Source organism: Puma concolor, chromosome A1 (genome assembly GCF_028749965.1).
Source record: "Puma concolor isolate L17-30 chromosome A1, mPumCon1.1.hap2, whole genome shotgun sequence".
Lineage (NCBI taxonomy): Eukaryota > Metazoa > Chordata > Mammalia > Carnivora > Felidae > Puma > Puma concolor.
Window position 1 is genome coordinate 96,343,756 of NC_141667.1, and position 27,677 is coordinate 96,371,432.

The following is a 27,677-nucleotide window of genomic DNA, read 5'->3' on the forward strand; positions in this document are numbered from 1 at the left end:
AATTTAAAAAGAAAATTAGCTTTTAGCGAATACTACAATGGGAGGCTAAGATTCTGGGAAATGCCTGTTGGAGGGAAGAACATTCAGTACCCTCTCCTCACATTACAACTTTCTTAATGGACTGGACTCCTCCTGCCCATACTTCTACCATTCTTCACCTCACTCCTTTCAGGCCTCTTACTGTAACGGGAGAAACTGATAACCTCATTATTTATTAGGTCCAATTAATTAGTGAGCAAGGATACTGTTCATTAACCAGAGAAAACCAGCCCCCAGTCTCTCTTTACTCTGCCCCCATGTTGTGAGCTTCTTTTTGCTTATTCTTCTTGCCCTGAAATGGAGGCCCTAGATTTTAGTGGATTAATAAACTCTAATGCTGGACCTAGCAGACTTTAGTTTAGAGACTGTCATTTCTCTGTCCTAAATGCTTTCTGCCTTAAACAGTATCAGGGCCATGTTAAAACCACAATTCTGAGATCTGGCACCCCTATTTTTGGTAGCAAGCAACTTGAAGCTGCGCCTCCAAAGCTTGTTTTTCAAGACCTACAGGAGAAGCCAAGTTACTGTGGGGTTCTACTCTTCATGGGTGGATCTGGAGGAAAACCTAAACTAATCTACGTACCTCTGGCAACATCTCTTTTTCCAGAAAGAATTCTGGTTTCTTAAGAAATCTGGTGTCTGTGGAGGTTGGGTTAAACACTGATTTCTAGTTTATATTTAGGAGGGAGAGTCTTAGGCTTTCTCAATTTATTAAAATAATATAGGGCTGTTGAATAATGGTTTCCCATCAGATAATATCCAATCTCAGCATATTCTCCCCAAGATTGAATCCACCAACATATATTAAGTGTCTACTATGTGCAAAAGCACTGTGCAGTTAACCATAAGGAGCTATGACACAGAACATAATGAAACAAGAATTTAATACATGTATTGTTTTTTTATATGTAAATATTTTAATTATTGCTAATATAGATTATTGTAATGCCACTTTCCCTTATCAGAAATTTAAATAAGAAAAACAAAACCTATATTAAAAAAACATAAAATCTTACTAAGGAAAATAAAAGTTTTTGCTGTTGTAGTTTTTTATTTTCTGGAATTTGACGAAACAATTATCAAATTCTTGTGGGGTCGCCTGGGTGGCTCAGTCAGTAGAGCATCTAACTCTTTGTTTCAGCTCCAGTAGCTATGCCAGGGTTGTGGGATAGAACCCCGTAGCAAGCACCACACGGAGCCTGCTTGAGATTCTCTCTCTCTCCCTCTGCCCCTCTCCCCCACCCACAATCTCTCTCTCTCTCTAAAATAGAATAAATATAAGATTCTTCTGGAAGAGTAAATATCAAGGAAAAGTCATAACATTTTTGGAAAAAAAAAGAAAAAAAAGACTGAGGATGAACTTGGCCCAACAGCAATATATAATGTATACCTGAAAGAATAACATACCATGTTCCTAGCCTGGAACATGTAACAAATTTGTAAATATTACAAAATGATACATCTCTCCCAATTAATCTACTAATACCATGTAATAATTTATTTTAGTATATTCAAATTCAGTCTTTAATGATTCTAATTCTAGGTGGTATCTCTAAAGTACATCCATATAGTAAATTTGTTTTTTGTATGTTTTTAAAGTTAGTTAACATACAGTGTAATAAGGGTTTTAGGACTAGAATTTAGTGATTCATCACTTACATATAATATCCAGTGCTCATTCCAACAAGTGCCCTCCTTAATGCCCGTCACCCACTTAGCCCACCCCCACCCAATACCCCTCCAGCAACCCTCAGTTTGTTCTCTGTATTTAAGAATCTCTTATGATTTGCCTCCTTCTCTGTTTTTATCTTATTTTTCCTTCCCTTCCTCTATGTTCCTCTGTTTTGTTTCTTAAATTCCACAGATGAGTGAAATCATATGATATTTGCCTTTCTCTGACAGACTTACTACTGACTTAATTTAGCATAAAACACTCCAGCTCCATCCATGTTATTGCACATGGCAAGATTTCATTCTTTTTCACTGCCGAGTAGTATTCCATTGTATATATGTACCACATCTTCTTTATCCATTCATCAGTTGATGCACATTTGGGCTCTTTCCATACTTTGGCTATTGTTGATAGTGCTGCTATAAACATTGGGATGCATGTGCCCCTTTGAATGAGCAGTTTTGTATCCTTTGGATGAATACCTACTAGTGCAATAGCTGGGTGATAGGGTAGCTCTGTTTTCAATTTTTTGAGGAAACTCCATACTGTTTTCCAGAATGGCTGCACTAGTTTGCATTTGCACCAGCAGTGCAAAAGTGTTCCCCTTTCTCTGCATTCTTGCAATATCTGTTGCTTCCTGAGTTGTTAATTTTAGCCATTCTAACAGGTATGAGGTGGTATCTCATTGTAGTTTTGATTTGTATTTCCCTGATGATGAATGATGTTGATCATCTTTTCATGTGTCTGTTAGCCATCTGGATGTCTTCTTTGGAAAATAGTCTATTTATGTCTTTTGCCTATTTCTTCACCAAATTCTTTGTTTTTTGGATGTTGAATTTGGTAAGTTCTTTATAGGTTTTAGATACTAACCCTTTATCTGGTATGTCATTTGCAATAACTGTTTTCTTGATTGTTTGCTTCACTGTGCAGAAGCTTTTCATCTTGATGAGGTCTCAATACTTCATTTTTGCTTTTGTTTCCTTTGCCTCAGGGGACGTGTGTAGTAAGAAATTGCCGTGGCTGAGGTCAAAGAGGTGTTGACTGTTTTCTCCTCTAAGATTTTGATAGTTTACTGTCTTTACATTTAAGTCTTTCATCCATTTTGAGTTTATTTTTGTGTATGGTGTAAGAAAGTGGCCCAGGTTCATTCTTCTGCATGTCACTGTCCAGTTTTCCCAACACCATTTGCTGAAAAGACTCTCTTTTTTCCATTGGATATTCTTTCCTGCTTTGTCAAAGATGAGCTGGCCATACATTTGTGGGTCCATTCCTGGGTTCTCTATTCTGTTCCATTGATCTATGTGTCTGTTTTTGTGCCAGTACCATACTGTCTTTATAATTACAGCTTTGTAATATGGCTTGAAGTCTGAAATTGTGATGCCTCTAGGTTGGTTTTCTTTTTTTCTTTTTTTTAAACATTTATTTATTTTTGAGAGACAGAGACAGAGTACAAGCAGGGGAGGGGCAAAAAAAGAGGGAGACACAGAATCTGAAGCAGGTTCCAGGTTCTGAGCTGTCAGCACAGAGCCCGATGCGGGGCTTGAACCCATGAACCACAAGATCATGACCTGAGCTGAAGTTGGGACGAGTAATGAACCGAGCCACCCAGGAGCCCCTGGTTTTTTATTTCAACATTACTTTGCCTATTTGGGGTCTTTTATGGTTCCATACAAATTTTAAAATTGTTTGTTCTAGCTCTGTGAAGAATGCTGGTGTTATTTTGATAGGGATTGCATTAAATACGTAGATTGCTTTGGGTAATATCGACATTTTAACAGTATTTGTTCTTCCAATCCATGAGCATGGAATATTTTTCCATTTTTTGTGTGTCTTCTTCAATTTCTTTCATAAGCTGCCTATAGTTTTCAACATACAGATCTTTTACCTCTTTGTTTAAGTTTATTCCTAGGTATTTTATGGTTTTCAATGCAATTGTAAATAAGATAGATTCCTTGATTTCTCTTTCTGCTGCTTTATTATTGGTGTATAGAAATGCATCTGATTTCTGAATGCTGATTTTATATACTGTGACTTTTCTGAATTCATGTATCAGTTCCAGAAGTTTTTTTGGTAGAGTCTTTTGGGTTTTCCCAAAAGTAGAGTAGAGTATCATGTAAGAGTATCCTGTCATCTGCAAAGAGTGGGAGTTTGACTTCTTCCTTGCCAATTTAGATGCCTTTTATTTCTTTTTGTTGTCTGATGGCTGAGGCTAGGACTTCCAACACTATGTTGAATAACAGTAGTGTCGTGTTCCTGTTAGGGGAAAAGTTCTCAGTTTTTCCCCATTGAAGATGATATTAGCTATGGGTCTTTCATATAGAGACTTTATGATCTTGAGGTATGCTCCTTCATCCCTACTTTTTTGAGGGTTATCAAGAAATGCTGTATTTTGTCAAATGCTTTTGCTGCATCTATTAAGAGGATCATCTGGTTCTTATCTTTTCTTTTATTAATTTGATGTATCACATTGATAGATTTGCAGATATTGAACCAGCCCTGCAGCCCAGGAATAAATCCCACTTGATCATGGTGAATAATTCTTTCAATGTATTGTTGGATTCTGTTTTCTAGTATCCTGTTGAGAATTTTTGCATCCATGTTCATCAGGGAAATTGGTCTTTAGTTCTCCTTTTTAGTGGGGTCTTTGCTTTTGAAATCAAGGTAACGCTGGCAATACCATGTAATTCTAATTAGAAATAACAGTGGCTAACATTCTCAATTCTAACATGTATTAAGTGTCTCATAAAAAACTGACAAAGGCTACTTGAGAACAAAATGAGGGCTGATGGGGGGTGGGAGGGAGGGGAGGGTGGGTGATGGGTATTGAAGAGGGCATCTTTTGGGATGAGCACTGGGTGTTGTATGGAAACCAATTTGACAATAAATTTCATATATTTAAAAAACAAAACCTGACAAAGGCTGGCCAAGATGATCACTTGAAGAGGGAAGTTCTGATCAGTATACCACCTAAAATTTCCCTTTGGTGGTACTTATTTAAATTCTTGGGAAGAATATGAACTTTGTTTTTACAGGATAGGTTTTTTTCCTAAAAAGTTATTTGTAAGTCAAACTTCTGAGTATCATACCTATTTACCTATTAACTTTGTTTAGAAATTGGGGATGAGAAAATAAAAATAATCACAAAAATCACAATAAACCATTTAAAATTACATCCTATAGGAAACTTACACATGAAATTTTAATATTTAATTATTATTTGTATACCAAACAGAATAACTTAAAAGCATATAATAAGAACTAGTAAAATTTAACTAATAGGTTATTCAGCTACTTTTACAGAGGTAGTACAGAGTTTCGGTTCACAGTGTGAACTCTTCAGCCAGGCTGGTAGCTTTCCTACTATGTGACAACAAGCAGGCTACTTACTCTTCTCTGCCTTTGTTCCCTCATCAAGAAAATGAGGGTGATAGCAATAAGCTACCTCCTAGGATTGTTATAAGGACTAAATAAATGAACACATTTAATGCTCTTAGAACAACGTCTGACACACTATAAATGTCCATAAATTCATTCCCCTTCAAATATGTTATGACCAAAAATTTGAAAAATCTTTTTTTTAGTGCCTCAGCCCTTTTGGATAGCTGCTAGGAATGAATCAATCGGTTGATCTGACTGGTGAAGAACCAAGGAATATATTAGAGAGAACAATTCAGTGGGCAATAGTAAACATACACATGAAATGGCAAAGAGTGCTAAAACTCTGAATCACCAAACATTAAAGATCAAATGCTTTATTTCATGGTACAGAGAACACTATACCTTGGATCTCATCCTAGCTCAGCTGTCAAGTTTAGCTATTGTCCCTGGGTCAATCATTTAACTTCTCTGGGACTAAGTTTCTTTGTCAATAAAATAGAGTTTGGGCCATTCACCACTCTAAAAACTTTAAGATCTTAACATAGCTCTTTCATTCGCCAACAGTATAATGAAGTTTACTAGTACATTTAGCCCTACAACAAATGATTAGAGTCATATTGATAATTCTATTAGTAAGATTTCCAAATCATTAATTTCCTAAGAAAATTCCATTTAAAAATATTGTTCAGAGATAAGGTATATTTACCACAAACCCTAGATTTTCATTAGCAGTCACCTTCATGGGGCTTATGGTGAGCTTTTGTGGTATCACAATATATTCCTGGCTTTACTTATAATTTTTATATAGCAAAAATGGCACAAAAGTAAAATTTCCCATGATAGCCACAGGAAAGGAAATGACACTTAATCTTGCCCTTCATTATCAATACTTCCAAATGTTATTTTTAAAGAACTCTTGGGTTATTGAAGACTTCTAGATAATTCCCCATATACAAATATAAATCAAGTAGGATATGCACTAACTACTCAAACTACTGCCAACTCTGTCTCAGACCACTTTTTAATGAAAGTAGCATTTTAAATTTACCATTCTATTATCACAATGGTAATTTATGATAAATTCCTTTGTAAAAATTAATTTTATCTTCAAAGAGTTCCCAAGAAACAATCTTAGCAAACAACTCAATGGGTCTTAGGTCCATTCTTGAAACATATTAGTTTACAATTCTATTTTCAATTTAAAGTTAGTCAAGCACAGATATGTGATGCTATTAATCCTTTTTTTCCATTGTTATTTTATAACAACTAAAAAACTGAAAATGTTTATACAAATACCTCTTAAAATCCAGTTTGATGCCTTTATTGCTTTTTATAACTTCAGTCAGCCATTCCTGTAAAGTATTATCACTATTTGTTTCAGGAGGATGGGCCATGATTGGTTGGCTATATTCTGATCCATCACTTGGAAGAAGGACATCAGCCTCTATCATGTGAGCAGGACCTGTCCAAATAAAAGAACTTAAGTTAATGCTGATAAAATAAGGACTGCAGAAGATGTCATGTTCAGGAGCCTGTTGAGGAGAATAAAAACTAACGTTTACTGGGTAACTACTAAGTGCCAGGTACTAAGTGCTAGGCCTTTACATGTTTATTTCACAGATGAGCAAACAGGTGGTGAAGAATTAAATGCCTTTCCCTATGTCATAGAGCTCTTACACTGTTGTTACAGTATTTAATTTCTTCCCAGGACATAGCAAAATGAGCATACAAAACAAGGATTAATAAGTGTTTGTTGACGTTTCTGAGAATAAAAACAATATTTTTATCTTCTCATTCCTCAAATTAGAAACTACAGATATTTATTATAGTCAAACTATTCCTAAAGGTGTTACAAAGGCTTTTTTCAAGGCTTAAAAAAAACACATTTTTTTTTTCTCAAAAAGACTTAAATGTTTTCCATTTTTTTCCAACATATCTTTTAAAATGAATGTGTTTAAAATCTACATGCTGAAATGTTACAACATTAGTCTGTGATCATTAGTCTGTGATCTGGATGTTTTGACAGTGTAATACCAGGTGGTACTTTTACATTTCTCCTCCTGTACTTTGTTTTTTTTAAGTCATAGATATTGTTAAAAACCCAGTTTTACAGGTTAATCAAACTTAAACAGCTCTATTAATAATAGTTATACTACATTTAAATATTCTGGAAGAAATGAGAAAACCAGTTAAATACAGCATGCATGTCTGCAGGAGGCTGTCTGTCTCCTCTCCTTTGGACTAACAAGAATTTACGAAACTAGCCATGGCTTAAAAAAGGTATTTGTGAAGAGCATTCCCAAACTATAAAACTTAGCTCTCTGGTTTTACCAAACCGAATGTAAAAAGGACATTATCTGAACACTAAGTAGCCTATGAAAACTTCCCAGGTCAACATCAGACTGCCAGCAATTGGAAATGACTTTCCATCAGCATTTTTAAAACACATTTAAAAGTAAAGTATCCATATTTAATTAGATTATTTCTAGTAAAAGATTTCCACATACACTGTTACAAATTGAAAATTTTAAAGATTTTTCTAAATTTTTAGTTATTACATAGAACTAAAATTTATTTTGTTTTGACTTTGTATCCTGAGACTTTCTAAATTTACTCATGACTTACAATCATTTATCTGAAGAAACTTTGATTTTCTACATATACAACCAATTGTCTGTAAATAGAAGTTTCGCTTTTTTCCATTTAAAAAAATTGATATATAATTCACATACCATAAAATTCACCCTTTAAAGCATATCATTCAGTGATTTTTAGAATATTCAGAATGCTGTACAACCACTACCACTATCTAATTCCAGAAAAATTTCATTATCCCATAAAGAAACCCTGTATCCATTAGCATTCACTCCCTATTTTCTGCTCTGGCCAGTTCCTGGAAACCACTAATCAGCTTTTTTCCTGAAGCATTGCTTTTGCTAAAATTCACTTATTAAAGAATCACTGTGTGGTTATTATGTATTAGGTATTGTTTTAGGTATCAAGGATTCAATATTAAACCAAAGCTCCTCCCTTTGAGGAGCAAAGAATAACAATTTAAAACAGTATCTTTACAATAAAATAAATATATATTCAGACACATTATCCAGATACACAATTGAGTAGGATGCAAAAGATGCATAGATTTTTATAGCAAAACTTGGGACTGAGGAATTTTCCTTGTTGTACTGGGTCACTCCGAGTTATGCCCCAGACCTCTCTGGTTATATGCTTTCAGTCTCCTGTGCTGCTGCAGCCAAGAGGAGTACTTCTTAGGAAAAGGCTGAAAAAACTGCTATCATGTTCATCTATAAAGAAGGAAGATATAGATATAGATGGATATGAAGATGTAGGTGTAGGTCTAGGTCTAGGTATTAGATACAGACTAGATAGACAATATATAGATATAGACTAGTGATACATACAGATATCTATAGTTATAGATATAGATATATAGATACAGATGATTATAGATTGAGTTAATAAACCAAAGTCTTAGTTTCTAGCCTAAGCATAAATACTGACCAAGGAAATTAATTATAAATTAGTATACAAAGGCTTCATCCATCCATTCAACAAATATTTATCGACCCTTTCCTTAATACACTATGAAAGACACAAAAATATGTAAGACATACAACAGTGACCTCAAAAATTTTACTCCAATCACTACAGTATATAGGGAAATGTAACATTGAAAGTTTCAAACAGACACAGAAAAGGCAAGTCCACTTCTGGAAAATAAGAAAATCCTTCCATTATGGAAATTTGTTCATTTTGTAAACAAAATGAGATATTTTATAAAAATGTTTATGTCGGCCTAGAATTTACACTTTGATCTTCTAAGTCTTTGAAACCTGAAAATATGCCCAGATACCAAAAAAAGAGTGGAATTAATCTATTATGCAATGTGAATACAAGAAACTGTATTGACTTACTTTTCAGTGCCTCATTCACCTGTGCCTTGTGGTTAGCAGCATGATACCAGATGATCTCAGCGCCATCTTCTGTTGTGATGTGGTTATTTCTCAGAAAATATTCTAGTATATTTTCACTCCAAGATCCTAAAATGACATTTATATTAAAAAAAAAAGGATTGTTTTTTATGAATTAAACATTTCTTTTAGGATCTTGAGTATTGGGTTTTTTTATTAATAATTTATTATTTTTTTAAATTTACAGCCAAGTTAGTTAGCATACGGCACAACAATGATTTCAGGAGTAGATTCCTTAATGCCCCTTACCCATTTAGCCCATCCCCCCTCTCACAAACCCTCCAGCAAACCTGTTTGTTCTCTATATTTAAGAGTCTCTTACATTTTGTCTCCCTCACTGTTTTTATATTATTTTTACTTCCCTTCCCTTATGTTCATCTGTTCTGTATCTTAAAGTCCTCATATGAATGAAGTCATATGATATTTGTCTTTCTCCAACTGACTAATTTCACTTAGCATAATACCCTTTAGTTCCATCCATGTAGTTGCAAATGGCAAGATCTCATTCTTTTTGCTTGCTGAGTAATACTCCATTGTGTGTGTGTGTGTGTGTGTGTGTGTGTGTGTATATATATATATATATATATATATATATATATATATATATATACCACATCTTCTTTATCCATTCATCCATCAATGGACATTTGGGTTCTGTCTATCTCTCTCTCTCTCAAAATAATTATATAAACTTTTAAAAAAGCTGTATTAAAACCTTTTAAACTGTGTACAGCTTAATTGTTTTCTCCACCAGAGGCCCCATTCTATATTTATATTAACAATTTAGAATCTTAAGCTATACATCTAAGCATATGCACCTTGGGATTATGAATGTGGGCAAAATTTATATCAGTGACTAAATTCCTGAGCTATTATTTATAGATTTGTTTACCATGTACAAATATACATAATTCCCATATCCATCAACTACTTTTTGGATATCCAGATTTTCTATTAAGCATTAAAATATGTGAGTTAACCAAGACTGTAATACTTGAATCCATATCTACTCCATACTGTGTAATATCCCAATATAACAATGAGAAAAATAGTTACCCACATAATTCTTGTATATTAATTTAAACATTTTAGTGCCTATCAATTGCCTGCAAATTCCTTCTGCATGAGATTATACCTTCTGTTAATTATTTGTTTCTTAACTCTGCCTAACAATAGTTAAAAACCTGAAAATACCCAGCAGAAACTTCCAATAAGACATTGAGAAAAAGTAAATTTTGATTAGAGAATGGAGGAACATATAAAGAGAAGTTCTAACTAACATGCATGGAACTTAGCAACCACTCTGTATATCAGGCTATAGAATAAAGGTGAGAGTTAGCTATAGCATCCACTATGGCCCCAAACATGTGGTCCTATTTAGTATATGCAACAGTCACACATTCTTTAGACTCAGAAGAAAATATGTAGCAATTTTAAAAATATTTGAATTAGGGGTGCCTGGGTGGCTCCGTTAAGCGTCTGACTCTTGATTTCAGCTCACCACAAACTGATTGTGGTGATGGTTACACAACTCTGATATATTAAAAACCACTGAATTCTATGCTTTAAATAAATGAATCATATTGTTTGGAAATTATATCTCAATAAAGACTTTTAAAAAAGAAAAATTAAAAAAAAAGAAAAATACGTTTACCCAGAAATTCCACTTTCATAAACTTATGCCATAGATAAATATGCCTATATGTGGTAAGTGACACATTTGGTACAAGGATATTTGATATAACATTGTGTGTAATAGCAAAAGTGAAAATAATCTAAATACCCATCAGCAGTGGATTCATTAAATAAATGTGATATATCCATGCAATTGGAAAATTATACAGCCATTAAAAAGAATGAGGCAAATCTAGATGTACTGATATAATCCCAAAGATATGTTAAGTGGGAAAAAAAAGCCCAATGGAGAACAATATGTATGGGTACTGTGGTAGGAAGAATAATGACCACCCCCCTGCAAAGATGTCCCCAACCTAATCCCTGTGTAGTGTGAATATGTTATATAACACAGCAAGAGGGAATTAAGATGACAAATGGAATTAAGTTTGCTAATCAGCTGACTTTAAGGTGTGGAGATGAGCTTGGATTATCCAGGTGGGTCCAGTGAATCACAAGATCTTTGTAAGTCAAAGAGGGAGGCAAGAGAGTCAGTGTGAGAGTGATGCAATGTGACAAAGACTGGACCAGCCATTGCTGGCTCTGAAAATGGAGGAAGAAACCATGAGCCAAGGAACTCAAACAGTCTATAGAGGATGGCAAGGCAAGAACACTGATTCTCTCCTAGAGGCCCCAGAAGGAATACAGCCATGCTGCCACTTTGATTTTAGATCACTGAGACCATTTCAGACTTCTGACCTACAGAACTATAAGATAATAAATGTTTGTTGTTCTACTCACTAAAATTTAATGCTCTAAAAAAACTACTTTGTATATTTTTAAAAAGTGGAAGAAAGCCAAAAAAAGAGACAAATAGCATATGGCAACACGTATACCGTGTTCTTAAAAGTCAGGATTGTTAGTGTCAACCAAGAGAAGAGGCAGAACTGAAATAAAAGCATTTATTTGCAATCTGAGAATTGCAATTTGGGGAGCAAAGGTTTGGGTAGCAACCCAAATTGTGTCCCACTAGGAACCAAAGTCAGGAGTTTTTAAAGACAAAAGGGAATGCTTCTATGTGTTGTTTACCAAAAAATGTAATCAGTGTTGGTGGCAAACAACAACAACAACAACAACAACTAATCTTAGCTAAACATAATTGCTTGCTAAGGCTATCACTAAGAAAAAGTCCATTACTGTAGTAAGTTGCAAGTGTTTATGCAGAGTCCTTGGAATATTTGAAGTTTGGCCTAGTTCAAAAGTTCACGGGTCTACCTGATAAGAATGTACCTAAGGCCTACCCCCTTAATGGCCTTCTGGCTCCATTTTAAAACTTCTTGACACAGTGGCTCCATTTTATTTTATTATTCACATTAGAAAGTATACCAAAAAGTTTCTATTGGAATTGTGTGGATTTTTTCCCCCTGCTTCAATATATTTTATAAATTTTCTATAATGAGCATGAATTATGTTTACAATAAGGAAAAAACTAACACTGAAAAAAATATGTCACCAAAGATGTCTACTGTGACTAATTATGTTGACGTAAAAGATACTGTAAACGTGTGGAGTGTAGAACTGCCTGGTTTAAAACACCTCTAACTCTGGGGTCAAACAACAGGGACACACAAATTACCAGCTTCCAAAGGTTGGATACAAAAAGCTAGAATTATGCTTGACCATACCCATTTGTCTGCATTTCTCATTCTCACCCAATTCCAAGAGGAATCAGACTGAACAAAACTACTTTGCATTTGATCTACTGAAATTATGGATCAGGTAAATGTCACTTTCAACCACGACCTCAAGAAACAGTATTCCTACCCCCTCACCACTACTTTTCAACATCATACTGGAAGTACTAGCTAATACACTAAGATAACAAAAAGAAATAAAACTATACAGATTGGGGAAGAAAAAACAAAACAGTGTTTGTTCACAGATAACATGACTGTATATGCAAAAAACTGAAAGAATCAACACAAAAACTCCCAGAATTAATAAGTGATTATTGCAAAGCTGAAAGATACAAGGTTAATATATAAAAGTCAATTGCTTTCCTACTTACCAGCAAAAAAAAAAAAAAAAAAAAAAAGTGGATTCTGAAATGAAAAACACAATACCACCATTTACATTAGCACCCAAAATACTTAGGTATAAATCTAACAAAATATGTGCAAGAGGTATAAAAGGAAAACCACAACACTCTGATAAATGAAGTCAAAGAACTAATTAGAGATATTCCATGCTCGTGGATAGAAAGCCTCAATATTGTCAAGATGTCAGTTCTTCCAACTTGACCTACAGATTCAAGCAATCCCAATCAAAATCCCACAAAGTTATTTTATAGATAAGGACAAACTGATTCTAAAGTTTATATGGAGGGCATAAAAACGAAAATAGCCAACACAATCCTAAAAGAGAAGAACAAAGAGATGACACCACCCAACAAGACTTACTATAAAGCTACAGTAATCAAGACAGGGCGGTACAGGTGAAAAACAGACAAACAGATCAATAGAATAGAACAGATAACCCGAAAGTAAACACCCACAAATAGAGTCAACTGATCTTTGACAAAGAAACAAAGGCAATACAATGGAGTAAAAATAATTTTTTCAATAATGATGCTGGACAACTGACAAATCCACACGGAAAACCATGAATCTGGAAACAGACCTTGCATCCTTCACAAAAATTATTTGATTTTGTATTTTTATATTTACAAAACTATAAAACTCCTAGAAGATAATATATAAGAAAGCCTAGATGACCTTAGGTATGGTGATGACTTTCTACATACAGCACCAAAGGCACCATCCATGAAACAAATAATGAGTAAGCTGGGTTTTATTAAGATGAAAAAACTTCTGGGGCACCTGGATGGCTCAGTTGGTTAAGTGCCTGACTCTTGATTTTGGCTCAGGTCATGATCTCATGGTTCGTGAGATCAAGCCCCATGTTGGGCTTGGCACTTGACATCCGGGAACCTGCTTGGCATTCTCTCCCTCTCTCTCTCTCTGCCCTCCCCCACTCATGCTCTCTCTCTGTTTCTCAAAATGAATAAACATTAAAAAAAAGAGAGAGAGAAACACAAAACAACAATAAGGTACAACTACACACCTATTAGAATAGCCAAAATCTGGAACACTGACAACACAAAATACTGGTGAGAATGTGGAGCAATAGGAATTCTCATTCACTGTTGATGGGACTGCAAAATGGTACAACCACTTTAAAAGATAGTTAGGCAGTTTCTTACAAAACTAAACATACTGTTACCATTACAATCCAGAAATCGTGCTCCTTGATTTCTACCCAAAGGGGTTGAAAACTTAAGTCCATGCAAAAACCTTCACATGGATGTTTACAGCGACTTTATTCCTAACTGCCAAAAGTTGCAAGCAACCAAGATGTCTTTCACCAAGTGTGTAAACTCTGATACATCCAGACAACTGACAAGGAATATTATTCAGTGCTAAAAAGAAATGAGCTCTTAAGCCATGAAGAACTTTAAATGCATACTCTTAAGTGAAAGAAGTCAATCCTTCATTGATGACATACTTTATGATTTCAACGGCTACATACTGTATGATTCCAACTACACGACATTCTGGAAAAGACAAAACTATGGAGGTAATAAGATCAGTGGTTGTTGGAGGTGGGTGTGAATCAGTGGGCTCAGAGGATCTGGAGGGCAAAGGAACTATTTTGTATGATACCACAATGAAGGATACAAAGCATTATACATTTGTCTAAGCCCCAAGAATGTACACCACTAACAGTGAACCCAAAGGTAAACTATGGACTTTAGGTGATTATGATGTGTCAATGTTGGTTCACAAGAACACAAAGTGCTGATAATGGGGAGGCTCTGCAGTGTCCCAATAGGGACTATGTGGAGACCCTTTGTGTCTTCCAGCTCAATTTTCCTATGAACACAAAATTGCCCTAAGCATTCCTTTTTAGAAAGGGTGCAATATTCTTGCTATTCTTGGCCATCCCATCGGCTTTTCTTTCAAGGCCCACAGGAGGAACCAAAGTTCTAGGCCAGTCCGTTGTGGGCGCACTGAGGAAGCGGACCTCCATCAGGAAAAGGGAGTGGTGCTATCAGAGGAGTCTCTCAAAACGATCCAACCATAGGCGCCACGCCCAAGTGCAGGACTGCGAGCCAATCGAGGGAAGCCCTTCAGGGACCCACAAAGGCCGGATCCGCGCTTACCAGGGCCCCCAGCGGTCGCTGTCATGGCAACGACCGGCCGCAGTCCGCCGAGGCGCTGAGCCGTGGGCAACCGCCGCTGACCGTCACAGGTGGCGTGGAAACGCGACTCAACAAACAACACACTGTAAACAACAGAGCCGCCACCTACGGCCCACAGAGCGCCGGAGCCGAGGTTCCCCAGTCGGAGGCGGAAAGAGACCGGGAAGCGGTGCGCACGCGCAGAGACTGAGGCTCGAGTTGCGCGAGCGCGCAGTCTCCGCTCTGGTGTCCGCGGTCCAAGTGTCGCGCGAATTGCTCTTTTGAAAGGTAGTGGGAAAACAGGTTGTTCTTCTGAAGAACTTTACGTCAGGAAGGCAGAGGATGAAACGCCGAGATTGAAAGAAGTCACTTGCATGGGGTACGATTTTTCAAAGTTGGATATATATATTTTTTTATTTTAGTGCCATCCTAAAATGACATGGAATCATTTCTCCATAAAAATGAGCGTTGCTTCATAAGGATTTTAGAAGTGAGAACTTGCAAGTTTTGTCTCCCTCTTCTTCTGTACTGGTGTTCACTCAGGAAACACTAACAACTGTATTCTCTTACCCACTGCCTTCTTTGCCCTCAACTCCCTACTTTGCGCCAGCGACGCTGAAGCTAGAAAAAGACCTCAGGCAGAGTCAGACTGATCTGAGTTAGCAGCATAGCACTGCCATTTTCGGGTCCTGTGACCCTAATACAACTCAGTCAGTTGTCAAATTAAGATAACAACACATCACCTACGCATAACACGAATGGCAGCACTGCAGATTTTTATATCTTTTTAGTCTTTTCACACTTGGGTTGTAATTATTTCAACTTGTCTTCAGTCAGGCTTTCAGTATTCTCTGGATGTTCTCTAGCTGAATCAAAAAGATTTCGAGAGTTTCAGAAAACAGTAAATTTCAATGATTTCAGTGGTCTTTTAAAAAAAAAATCTTTGAGATATATAATTGGTTGACTCGTATTTGATTTGCATTTCCCTAATGATAAAAAAAAAAGTTACACATTTAAAGTGTTCAAGTCAGCGTATTCATAGAATTTTGCAACTACACCACAATCAACATTTTGATCACCCCAAAGCAGCTGCTTTCCATTTCCTCCCCAACCCTTTGCAACCATAAATCTTATTTTTGTTTCTATGGATTTGCCTATGCTGGCCACTTCATATAAATGGAATCCTACAAGGTAATAATGGTCTTTGGGACTGGCTTCTTTCATTTAGCATATGTTTGCAAGCTTCGTCCACATTGGAGCATGCATCAGTACTTTATTCTTCGTGACCTAGAAAAATTGCACTGTTTGTATATTTCACACTTGTCCATTCATCAGTTAATGGACATTTGTGTTGTTTCTGCTTTCTGGCTACTAATGACTAAGCTGCTGTAAGCATTCATGTATAGATTCTGTGTGGAAGGATGTGGAAGGTATTTCTCTTGGAGTAGAATTACTGGTTTATACGGTAACTCTATGTTTAACTTTTTGAGGAACTGCCAGTTTTTCAAAGCAGCTACTCCATTTTACATTCCCTCCAGCAATGTATGAGGGTTCCAATTTATCTACATTCTCAACAATATTTGCTATCTGTTGATTTTTTTTTAATGGCAGCCATCCAAGTGGAAAATGAAGTATTGTCTAATTTTAGTCTTGACTTGCATTTCCCTAGTGATTAATAATGTTGACCATATTTTCAAGTGCTTATTGACTATATATTTTCTTTGGAGAAAGATTTATTCAAATCATTTGCTCATTTTTAATAGGGTTGTTTGTGGGTTTTTTTGTTGAATTATAAAAATTTCTTATAAAGTCTGACTACAAGCCCCTTAACATATATGGTTTGCAAATATTTTCTCCCATTTTGTAGGTGCTTTTTTCACTTTCTTGATGGTATCAGTTGCAGTTCAAAAGTTTTTATCACCTATTGGTCACGGTATTAGGTCAATATTTTCATATATTTTATAATTACTGACTCAATTAAAATTACTGTTCACTGTCCATTTTTTAGAGCTGCATATTGAAGTATTTAGCATGAAATGATGATGTCTGAGATTTGGTTGAAGACACTCCCACAAGGAAATAAAGGGATAGATGAAGCAAAAGTGGAAAATCTTGAAAATTGTTGAATCTGAGTTATAGGATCGGTACCTGGAGCATCATCATACTATTTTCTCTACTTTTGAATGGGAATTTTTATACCGAATATGTATCTAATTGCTTTTTTTGGCACAAAGGAAAGGTTTCACGAGTTAAGGGTATATGATACATTGAGGAAAGGATAGCAGATACATAGAAATTTATGAGATTAGAAAGTAACAAATGGGCATTGATCTGAGAGTTTAGAGATGCTTTTGATGATAAAAATAAATAGGAATATATAGTGTATTGTTAGTTCTGAGTAACCCAGTCTGGGTAGAAGTGGTGACGTACATAGTAGAGGAGCGGAATAAGATGAGGCCATCAGGGGAGCATGACCTTTGATTGAGTATACATAACTCACTCTTGGGTAAGAGTGTAGCTGGCCTTAGAATTTGGTTATTTCCCACTCAGCACTTGTGTGTGTATGTGTGTGTGTGTAAATGTGTGTGTGTGTGTGTATATATACATATATATATATACACAAACATACATATATATATATACATAAATATACAAATGATTGGCATCATTTGCAAGTCAAATTGACACGGACAACTGCAGATTGTCACAGAGGAGTGTTAAAGATTCTCATGATCACCCTGGCAGTGGTTTCCAAAAGCTCTTCTGCCTGTGAGAAGGACTTCTTTTATAAAACAGATACTTCAGGGCACCTGGGTGGCTCAGTCGGTTGGGCGTCCGACTTTGGCTCAGGTCATGATCTTGCTGTCCGTGGGTTCGAGCCCCGCGTCCGGCTCTGTGCTGACAGCTCAGAGCCTGGAGCCTGTTTCTGTGTCTGTCTGTCTGTCTGTCTCTCTCTCTCTCTCGGACCCTCCTCCGTTCATACTCTGTCTCTCTCTGTCTCAAAAATAAATAAATGTTAAAAAAAATTTATAGGACAGATACTTCAATAACTTACAAATTTTTACTTTTTTACCCAAGCTCATCCTCCTGGCAACATTAATAATTTTGAGTCTGAAGGCTGCCAAAGTGTTGTTTTTAAAGAAAATAGCTTTTGATGGGGTATGTGAATATCCTGAGGAGATTTGTTTTAAAGTGTGAGATGAGGCAGGAATTGTGGCTTAGAGTAGTATCTTATTTTCGGTAAGACTTTAATTTTAGTTTGTTTTCCAAATTTCTCTTAGAAGTCAGGGTTGGTTTTTTGTTTTTTGTTTTTTGTTTTTTAATAAATATAGTATCTCCTTAAATTCTATGCAGAATTTTATGTTTATGTGTGTTTTTTCCTTGGGGAGGGAGTTTAGTTTCTTCATGACCTAAAACAATTAGAAAAATACTATATACTTACAGTATAGAGATTCTGAATAAGAATCTACCAAATTTTACTATTATAGAGAAGGTTAAGGTCAATGTGGTACAGAACTTTCAAGACAGAATAATCTGTTTTAATTTTTACACAGTTGCCACCATTTAATAATAGAACAGTGAGCATATTAATCGGGGATAATAAAACTGAAACTTTTAGAAAAGCGGATTCATAATGATAGGATATATCCAGATTTATTTTAACTGTGACTCTTAGTCTTTAAGTCAACTATTGTGAGACTAAACTTTGAGTACTTCTACTTTGTTTCTAGAATTTATCCTGAATATCAGGCTCTTAGTTTGACTTGTCCACAAAGTCCTCCTTTTTCTTTATAGTTACAGTTGTTTTCAACTTAAATTGCAAAGGATGGGAACTAAGCTTTTAAAACGACTTCCAATTCAGAACATTACCTTTTATTCCCAGTGATTTGGGAATGCAAAAGCTTTGGTGTCTCTCTTTCTCTATGACTGACTGCTATAGCCCCAGTGAGAGCTTCTGGAACCACACTTATTTTGACAGAATGTGTTCAGTTTCTCTTTGTCCCCATATTTTGATATTTTGAGAAAGAGACAGTGCTCACACAAGCATGAGTGGGAGATGCTCAGAGAGAGAGGATCCCAAGCAGGCTCCACATTGTCAGCATGGATCCCAGTGTGGGGCTCCTACTCACGAACCATGAGATCATGACCTGAGTCGAAATCAAGAGTCAGATGCTTAACCGACTGAGCCATCCAAGTGTCCCACTTTTGAATTTTTTATTTTACACAATTTCATTTTAATTTATATATTGACTTTTTTTTTATTAATTTATTTTTTTTTATTTATATATGAAATTTATTGTCAAATTGGTTTCCATACAACACCCAGTGCTCATCCCAAAAGGTGCCCTCCTCAATACCCATCACCCACCCTCTCCTCCCTCCCACCCCCCATCAACCCTCAGTTTGCTCTCAGTTCTCAACAGTCTCTTATGCTTTGGCTCTCTCCCACTCTAACCTCTTTTTTTTTTTTTTTTTTCTTCCCCTCCCCCATGGGTTCCTGTTAAGCGAAACCATATGGTATCTGTCTTTCTCTGTATGGCTTATTTCACTTAGCATCACACTCTCCAGTTCCATCCACGTTGCTACAAAAGGCCATATTTCATTTTTTCTCATTGCCACGTAGTATTCCATAGTGTATATAAACCACAATTTCTTTATCCATTCATCAGTTGATGGATATTTAGGCTCTTTCCATAATTTGGCTATTGTTGAGAGTGCTGCTATGAACATTGGGGTACAAGTGCCCCTATGTATCAGTACTCCTGTGTCCCTTGGATAAATTCCTAGCAGTGCTATTGCTGGGTCATAGGGTAGGTCTATTTTTAATTTTCTGAGGAACCTCCACACTGCTTTCCAGAGCGGCTGCACCAATTTGCATTCCCACCAACAGTGCAAGAGGGTTCCCGTTTCTCCACATCCTCTCCAGCATCTATAGTCTCCTGATTTGTTCATTTTGGCCACTCTGACTGGCGTGAGGTGATACCTGAGTGTGGTTTTGATTTGTATTTCCCTGATAAGGAGCGACGCTGAACATCTTTTCATGTGCCTGTTGGCCATCCGGATGTCTTCTTTAGAGAAGTGTCTATTCATGTTTTCTGCCCATTTCTTCACTGGGTTATTTGCTTTTCGGGTGTGGAGTTTGGTGAGCTCTTTATAGATTTTGGAGACTAGCCCTTTGTCCGATATGTCATTTGCAAATATCTTTTCCCATTCCGTTGGTTGCCTTTTAGTTTTGTTGGTTGTTTCCTTTGCTGTGCAGAAGCTTTTTATCTTCATAAGGTCCCAGTAATTCACTTTTGCTTTTAATTCCCTTGCCTTTGGGGATGTGTCGAGTAAGAGATTGCTACGGCTGAGGTCAGAGAGGTCTTTTCCTGCTTTCTCCTCTAAGGTTTTGATGGTTTCCTGTCTCACATTCAGGTCCTTTATCCATTTTGAGTTTATTTTTGTGAATGGTGTGAGAAAGTGGTCTAGTTTCAACCTTCTGCATGTTGCTGTCCAGTTCTCCCAGCACCATTTGTTAAAGAGACTGTCTTTTTTCCATTGGATGTTCTTTCCTGCTTTGTCAAAGATGAGTTGGCCATACGTTTGTGGGTCTAGTTCTGGGGTTTCTATTCTATTCCATTGGTCTATGTGTCTGTTTTTGTGCCAATACCATGCTGTCTTGATGATGACAGCTTTGTAGTAGAGGCTAAAGTCTGGGATTGTGATGCCTCCTGCTTTGGTCTTCTTCTTCAAAATTACTTTGGCTATTCGGGGCCTTTTGTGGTTCCATATGAATTTTAGGATTGCTTGTTCTAGTTTCGAGAAGAATGCTGGTGCAATTTTGATTGGGATTGCATTGAATGTGTAGATAGCTTTGGGTAGTATTGACATTTTGACAATATTTATTCTTCCAATCCATGAGCAGGGAATGTCTTTCCATTTCTTTAAATCTTCTTCAATTACCTTCATAAGCTTTCTATAGTTTTCAGCATACAGATCCTTTACATCTTTGGTTAGATTGATTCCTAGGTATTTTATGCTTCTTGGTGCATTTGTGAATGGGATCAGTTTCTTTATTTGTCTTTCTGTTGCTTCATTGTTAGTGTATAAGAATGCAACTGATTTCTGTACATTGATTTTGTATCCTGCAACTTTGCTGAATTCATGTATCAGTTCTAGCAGACTTTTGGTGGAGTCTGTCGGATTTTCCATGTATAATATCATGTCATCTGCAAAAAGCGAAAGCTTGACTTCATCTTTGCCAATTTTGATGCCTTTGATTTCCTTTTGTTGTCTGATTGCTGATGCTAGAACTTCCAGCACTATGTTAAACAACAGCGGTGAGAGTGGGCATCCCTGTCGTGTTCCTGATCTCAGGGAAAAAGCTCTCAGTTTTTCCCCGTTGAGGATGATGTTAGCTGTGGGCTTTTCATAAATGGCTTTTATGATCTTTAAGTATGTTCCTTCTATCCCGACTTTCTCAAGGGTTTTTATTAAGAAAGGGTGCTGGATTTTGTCAAAGGCCTTTTCTGCATCGATTGACAGGATCATATGGTTTTTCTCTTTTTTTTTGTTAATGTGATGTATCACGTTGATTGCTTTGCGAATGTTGAACCAGCCCTGCATCCCAGGAATGAATCCCACTTGATCATGGTGAATAATTCCTTTTATATGCCGTTGAATTCGATTTGCTAGTATCTTATTGAGAATTTTTGCATCCATATTCATCAGGGATATTGGCCTGTAGTTCTCTTTTTTTACTGGGTCTCTGTCTGGTTTAGGAATCAAAGTAATACTGGCTTCATAGAATGAGTCTGGAAGTTTTCCTTCCCTTTCTATTTCTTGGAATAGCTTGAGAAGGATAGGTATTATCTCTGCTTTAAACGTCTGGTAGAACTCCCCTGGGAAGCCATCTGGTCCTGGGCTCTTATTTGTTGGGAGATTTTTGATAACCGATTCAATTTCTTCGCTGGTTATGGGTCTGTTCAAGCTTTCTATTTCCTCCTGATTGAGTTTTGGAAGAGTGTGGGTGTTCAGGAATTTGTCCATTTCTTCCAGGTTGTCCATTTTGTTGGCATATAATTTTTCATAGTATTCCCTGATAATTGTTTGTATCTCTGAGGGATTGGTTGTAATCATTCCATTTTCATTCATGATTTTATCTATTTGGGTCATCTCCCTTTTCTTTTTGAGAAGCCTGGCTAGAAGTTTGTCAATTTTGTTTATTTTTTCAAAAAACCAACTCTTGGTTTCGTTGATCTGCTCTACAGTTTTTTTAGATTCTATATTGTTTATTTCTGCTCTGATCTTTATTATTTCTCTTCTTCTGCTGGGTTTAGGCTGCCTTTGCTGTTCTGCTTCTATTTCCTTTAGGTGTGCTGTTAGATTTTGTATTTGGGATTTTTCTTGTTTCTTGAGATAGGCCTGGATTGCAATGTATTTTCCTCTCAGGACTGCCTTTGCTGCGTCCCAAAGCGTTTGGATTGTTGTATTTTCATTTTCGTTTGTTTCCATATATTTTTTAATTTCTTCTCGAATTGCCTGGTTGACCCACTCATTCGTTAGTAGGGTGTTCTTTAACCTCCATGCTTTTGGAGGTTTTCCAGACTTTTTTCTGTGGTTGATTTCAAGCTTCATAGCATTGTGGTCTGAAAGTATGCATGGTATGATTTCAATTCTTGTAAACTTATGAAGGGCTGTTTTGTGACCCAGTATATGATCTATCTTGGAGAATGTTCCATGTGCACTCGAGAAGAAAGTATATTCTGTTGCTTTGGGATGCAGAGTTCTAAATATATCTGTCAAGTCCATCTGATCCAATGTCTCATTCAGGGCCCTTGTTTCTTTATTGACCGTGTGTCTAGATGATCTATCCATTTCTGTAAGTGGGGTGTTAAAGTCCCCTGCAATTACCACATTCTTCTCAATAAGGTTGCTTATGTTTATGAGTAATTGTTTTATATATTTGGGCCCTCCGGTATTCGGCGCATAGACATTTATAATTGTTAGCTCTTCCTGATGGATAGACCCTGTCACTATTATATAATGTCCTTCTTCATCTCTTGTTACAGCCTTTAATTTAAAGTCTAGTTTGTCTGATATAAGTATGGCTACTCCAGCTTTCTTTTGGCTTCCAGTAGCATGATAAATAGTTCTCCATCCCCTCACTCTCAATCTAAAGGTGTCCTCGGGTCTAAAATGAGTCTCTTGTAGACAGCAAATAGATGGGTCTTGTTTTTTTATCCATTCTGATACCCTATGTCTTTTGGTTGGTGCATTTAATCCATTTACATTCAGTGTTATTATAGAAAGATATGGGTTTAGAGTCATTGTGATGTCTGTATGTTTTATGCTTGTAGTGATGTCTCTGGTACTTTGTCTCACAGGGTCCCCCTTAGGATCTCTTGTAGGGCTGGTTTAGTGGTGACAAATTCCTTCAGTTTTTGTTTGTTTGGGAAGACCTTTATCTCTCCTTCTATTCTAAATGACAGACTTGCTGGATAAAGGATTCTCGGCTGCATATTTTTTCTGTCTAGCACACTGAAAATCTCGTGCCAATTCTTTCTGGCCTGCCAAGTTTCAAAAGAGAGATCAGTCACGAGTCTTATAGGTCTCCCTTTATATGTGAGGGCACGTTTACCCCTTGCTGCTTTCAGAATTTTCTCTTTATCCTTGTATTTTGCCAGTTTCACTATGATATGTCGTGCAGAAGATCAATTCAAGTTACGTCTGAAGGGAGTTCTCTGTGCCTCTTGGATTTCAGTGCCTTTTTCCTTCCCCACTTCAGGGAAGTTCTCAGCTATTATTTCTTCAAGTACCCCTTCAGCACCTTTCCCTCTCTCTTCCTCCTCTGGGATACCAATTATGCGTATATTATTTCTTTTTAGTGTATCACTTAGTTCTCTAATTTTCCCCTCATACTCCTGGATTTTTTTATCTCTCTTTTTCTCAGCTTCCTCTTTTTCCATAACTTTATCTTCTAGTTCACCTATTCTCTCCTCTGCCTCTTCAATCCGAGCCGTGGTGGTTTCCATTTTGTTATGCATTTCGTTTAAAGCGTTTTTCAGCTCCTCGTGACTGTTCCTTAGTCCCTTGATCTCTGTAGCAAGAGATTCTCTGCTGTCAGCTATACTGTTTTCAAGCCCAGCGATTAATTTTATGACTATTATTCTAAATTCATTTTCTGTTATATTATTTAAATCCTTTTTGATCAGCTCATTAGCTGTTGTTACTTCCTGGAGATTCTTCTGAGGGGAATTCTTCTGTTTGGTCATTTTGGATAGTCCCTGGCGTGGTGAGGACCTGCAGGGCACTTCCCCTGTGCTGTGGTGTATAACTGGAGTTGGTGGGCGGAGCTGCAGTCAGACCTGATGTCTGCCCCCAGCCCACCGCTGGGGCCACAGTCAGACTGGTGCCTGCCTTCTCTTCCCCTCTCCTAGGGGTGGGATTCACTGTGGGTTGGGGTGGCCTGTCTGGGCTACTTGCACACTGCCAGGCTTGTGATGCTGGGGATCTGGCGTCTTAGCTGGGGTGGGTAGGCAAGGTGCACAGGGGCAGGAGGGGCAGGCTTAGCTTGCTTCTCCTTAGGTGATCCACTTCAGGAGGGGCCCTGTGGCAGCAGGAGGGAGTCAGATCCGCTGCCGGAGGTTGGGCTCCGCAGAAGCGCAGAGTTGGGTGTTTGCGCACGGAGCGAGCAAGTTCCCTGGCAGGAACTGGTTCTCTTTGGGATTTTGGCTGGGGGATGGGCGGGGGAGATGGCGCTGGCGAGCACCTTTGTTCCCCACCAAACTGAGCTCTGTCGTCAGGGGGCTCAGCAGCTCTCCTTCCCTTTGTCCTCCAGCCTTCCCGCTTTCTGAGCAGAGCTGTTAACTTATGACCTCCCAGACGCTAAGTCGCGCTTGCTGTCGGAACACAGTCCGTCAGGCCCCTCCGCTTTTTGCAAGCCAGACTCGGGGGCTCTGCTTGGCCGGCGAGCCGCCCCTCCGCCCCGGCTCCCTCCCGCCAGTCCGTGGAGCGCGCACCGCCTCGCCGCCCTTCCTACCCTCTTCCGTGGGCCTCTCGTCTGCGCTTGGCTCCGGCGACTCCGTTCTGCTAATCCTCTGGTGGTTTTCTGGGTTATTTAGGCAGGTGTAGGTGGAATCTAAGTGATCAGCAGGACGCGCGGTGAGCCCAGCGTCCTCCTATGCCGCCATCTTCCCTCTCCCTATATATTGACTTTTAAAAAGTAAATATCCATGCATATATTGTTTAGTGATTACTCTAGAGATTATTGCATCCCAAACTTTTTGCAATCTACTTTGAATTTTTGTCACTTCAAGTAAAATATAGAAGCCTTACTACCATATAGGTCCCTTTACTATCCTCCCATTAGGATGTAGTTCTCTTATGTATTAGATCTGTATATGGTGAACATCCTGTCAGACGGTGTTATATATTTTTTATTTCAGCCGTTATACATATTTTAGCAAACTTAAAAGGTGAAGAAATAGTCCTTTCTGTTTATTAAATATTACCATTTCTGTTGTTTTTCCTTCTTTCATGGTATTCCAGGGTTCCCTTTTCTATCATTTCCCTTCCCTATAAATTTTCATTACCATTTCTTTTACAGAAGTTCTGGTAGTGAATTATCTTACATTTTTCTCTTTCTGAAAATGTCTTTATTTCACTTTGATTCCTGAAGGATATATTTACTAGTTAAAGGATTCTGGGTTGATAATTGTTTTTGCTTTGTTTTTTTAAAGCACTCTACAAGTGATGTTCCACTTTCTCTGGTTTCTGGTAAGAAATACAACATAATTCAAATCTTTGTCCTCCAAAAAATGTGCAGTGTCCTTTTCCTCTGGCTCTTTCCAAGATCTTTATGTTTACTTCATCAGTTTGGTTATGATGTGCCTGGGTATGGTTTTTAACTTTTTAGCATTTTCTATGCCAGTAGAACTGCTGTAAATATAATTTTAGGTAAATGTATATAAATTTATGTCTTTCACCACATTTTGGAAATTTTCAGTCATCCTTTTTTTTTTTTAATGTTTATTTATTTTTGAGAGGTGGGGAGGGGCAGAGAGAGAGGGAGAGAGAATCCCAAGCAGACTCCACACTTTCAGCACAGAGCCTGATGCTGGACTCAAACTCATGAACCATGAGATCATGACCTGAGCTGAAACCAAGAGTCAGACACTTAACTGACTGAGCCACCCAGGCACCCCAGCCATTATTTCTTCAAATGTTTTTTCTTCCAGTCTTTTCTCCTCTTCTTTTGCAATTCCTATAACATGAATATTAGGCCTTTTGATATTTTCTCATAAGTCTCAAAGCCTTTTTTTCCCTTTGTCATTTAGGCTGGATAATTTCTACTGATGTATCTTTAAATTTGCTGATGCTTCCCTTGGTTGTCTCTATTCTATTAAAACCCCCTAGTAAATTTTTTGTTATTTGTATTTTTCACTTATAAAATTTCAATTTGGTTCTTTTTATAGCTTCTCTTTCTTTGGTGAAGACTTCTACCTTTCCATTCATTTCAATAGTGTTTGCCCTTGCTTTGTGGAACATGATTAAAATAACATGTCTTTTTCTGATAATTCTAAAATTTAACTAACCCCAGAATTGGCTATTGTTCATTGTCTTTTCCCTTTAGAGTTGTTTAGATCTCCCTAATGTTTTACATGTTATTTGGATTATTTTCTACATATACTGAATATTATGAAACTCTCAGTCCTGTTCCAGTCTTCAGAAGAATGTTTTTGTTTTTGTTTGGTTTGTTTTAGCTTGTAGCCCATCCTGTTAGTTCAGGCCACATATCCTGGACAGCTGTATGTGGGTTGTGGTTCCAATGATAATTTAGTTTTCAATACCATTATAGTGCGGTTCTAATCTGCCCTGATCGTGCTCCACCCAGTGGCCAGTCTGAAACCTGCATCCAGGCATACCTCATTATATTGCACTTCACAGATAATTGTGTTTTTCACACATTGAAGGTTTGTGGCAACCCTGTGTCAAACAAGTCTATCAGTGCCATTTTTCCAACAGCATCTGCTCACTATGGTTTACTGAATATTTTTTTTTAATTTCTTTAATTTTTTTATTATTTATTTTTGAGACAGAGAGAGACAGAGCGTGAATGGGGGAGGGTCAGAAAGAGAGGAAGACACAGAATCCGAAGCAGGCTCCAGGCTCTGAGCTGTCAGTACAGAGCCCAATGCAGGGCTCGAACTCACGGACCATGAGATCATGACCTGAGCTGAAGTCGGACGCTTAACCGACTAAGCCACCCAGGCACCCCGGTTTACTGAATATTTTAAGCCCACTGTTGAGACCTACTGCTCAAAAAAAAGATTTCTTTCAAAATATGACAGCTCATTGACAATTCCCCTGGCCACCCAAGAGCTCTAATGGAGATGTACAATGAGATTGTTACTTTCATGCCTGCTAGCACTGTATCCATTCTGCAGCCCATTGATTAAGGAGTCATTTCTATTTTCAGGCCTTATTTAAGAAATACATTTTGTGGGGCACCTGGGTGGCTGAGTCAGTTGAGCATGTGACTCTTGATTTTGGCTCAGGTCATGATCCCAAGGTCGTGGAATTGACCCCTGCATTGGACTCTGTGCTGAACGTGGAGCCTGCTTAAGATTCTGTCTCTCCCTCTGCCCCTCATCCCTGCTCCCCACCCCCCCCCCACACACACACTCTTTCTCAAAGAAAAAGAAAAAGAAAGAAATATTTTGTAAGGCTAGAGCTGTGTATTGATTCCTGTGATGGA

General features: G+C 37.5%; 1 protein-coding gene and 1 long non-coding RNA gene across 6 annotated transcripts in view; one reads left to right on the forward strand and one right to left on the reverse strand.

Moving 5' to 3' along the window:
• FAM151B (family with sequence similarity 151 member B) overlaps positions 1 to 15,049 on the reverse strand; it is a 45,019-nt gene extending 29,970 nt beyond the window's left edge. For all 5 annotated transcript variants that reach the window (XM_086697873.1, XM_086697883.1, XM_025924972.2 and 2 more), the window contains exons 1-3: positions 14,918 to 15,049; positions 9,025 to 9,150; positions 6,386 to 6,551 (exon numbers count right to left, since the gene is read on the reverse strand). In XM_086697873.1, coding sequence (XP_086553999.1) covers positions 6,386 to 6,551; positions 9,025 to 9,150; positions 14,918 to 14,942 — 317 coding nt within the window. In that variant the 5' untranslated portion in view covers positions 14,943 to 15,049. The remainder of the gene's footprint in view (positions 1 to 6,385; positions 6,552 to 9,024; positions 9,151 to 14,917) is intronic.
• A 64-nt stretch (positions 15,050 to 15,113) lies between these two features.
• The window catches only part of LOC147584312 (uncharacterized), a 38,467-nt gene continuing 25,903 nt past the window's right edge, over positions 15,114 to 27,677 (forward strand). The window contains exon 1 of the long non-coding RNA XR_015248354.1: positions 15,114 to 15,314. This is a non-coding gene — a long non-coding RNA (uncharacterized LOC147584312). The remainder of the gene's footprint in view (positions 15,315 to 27,677) is intronic.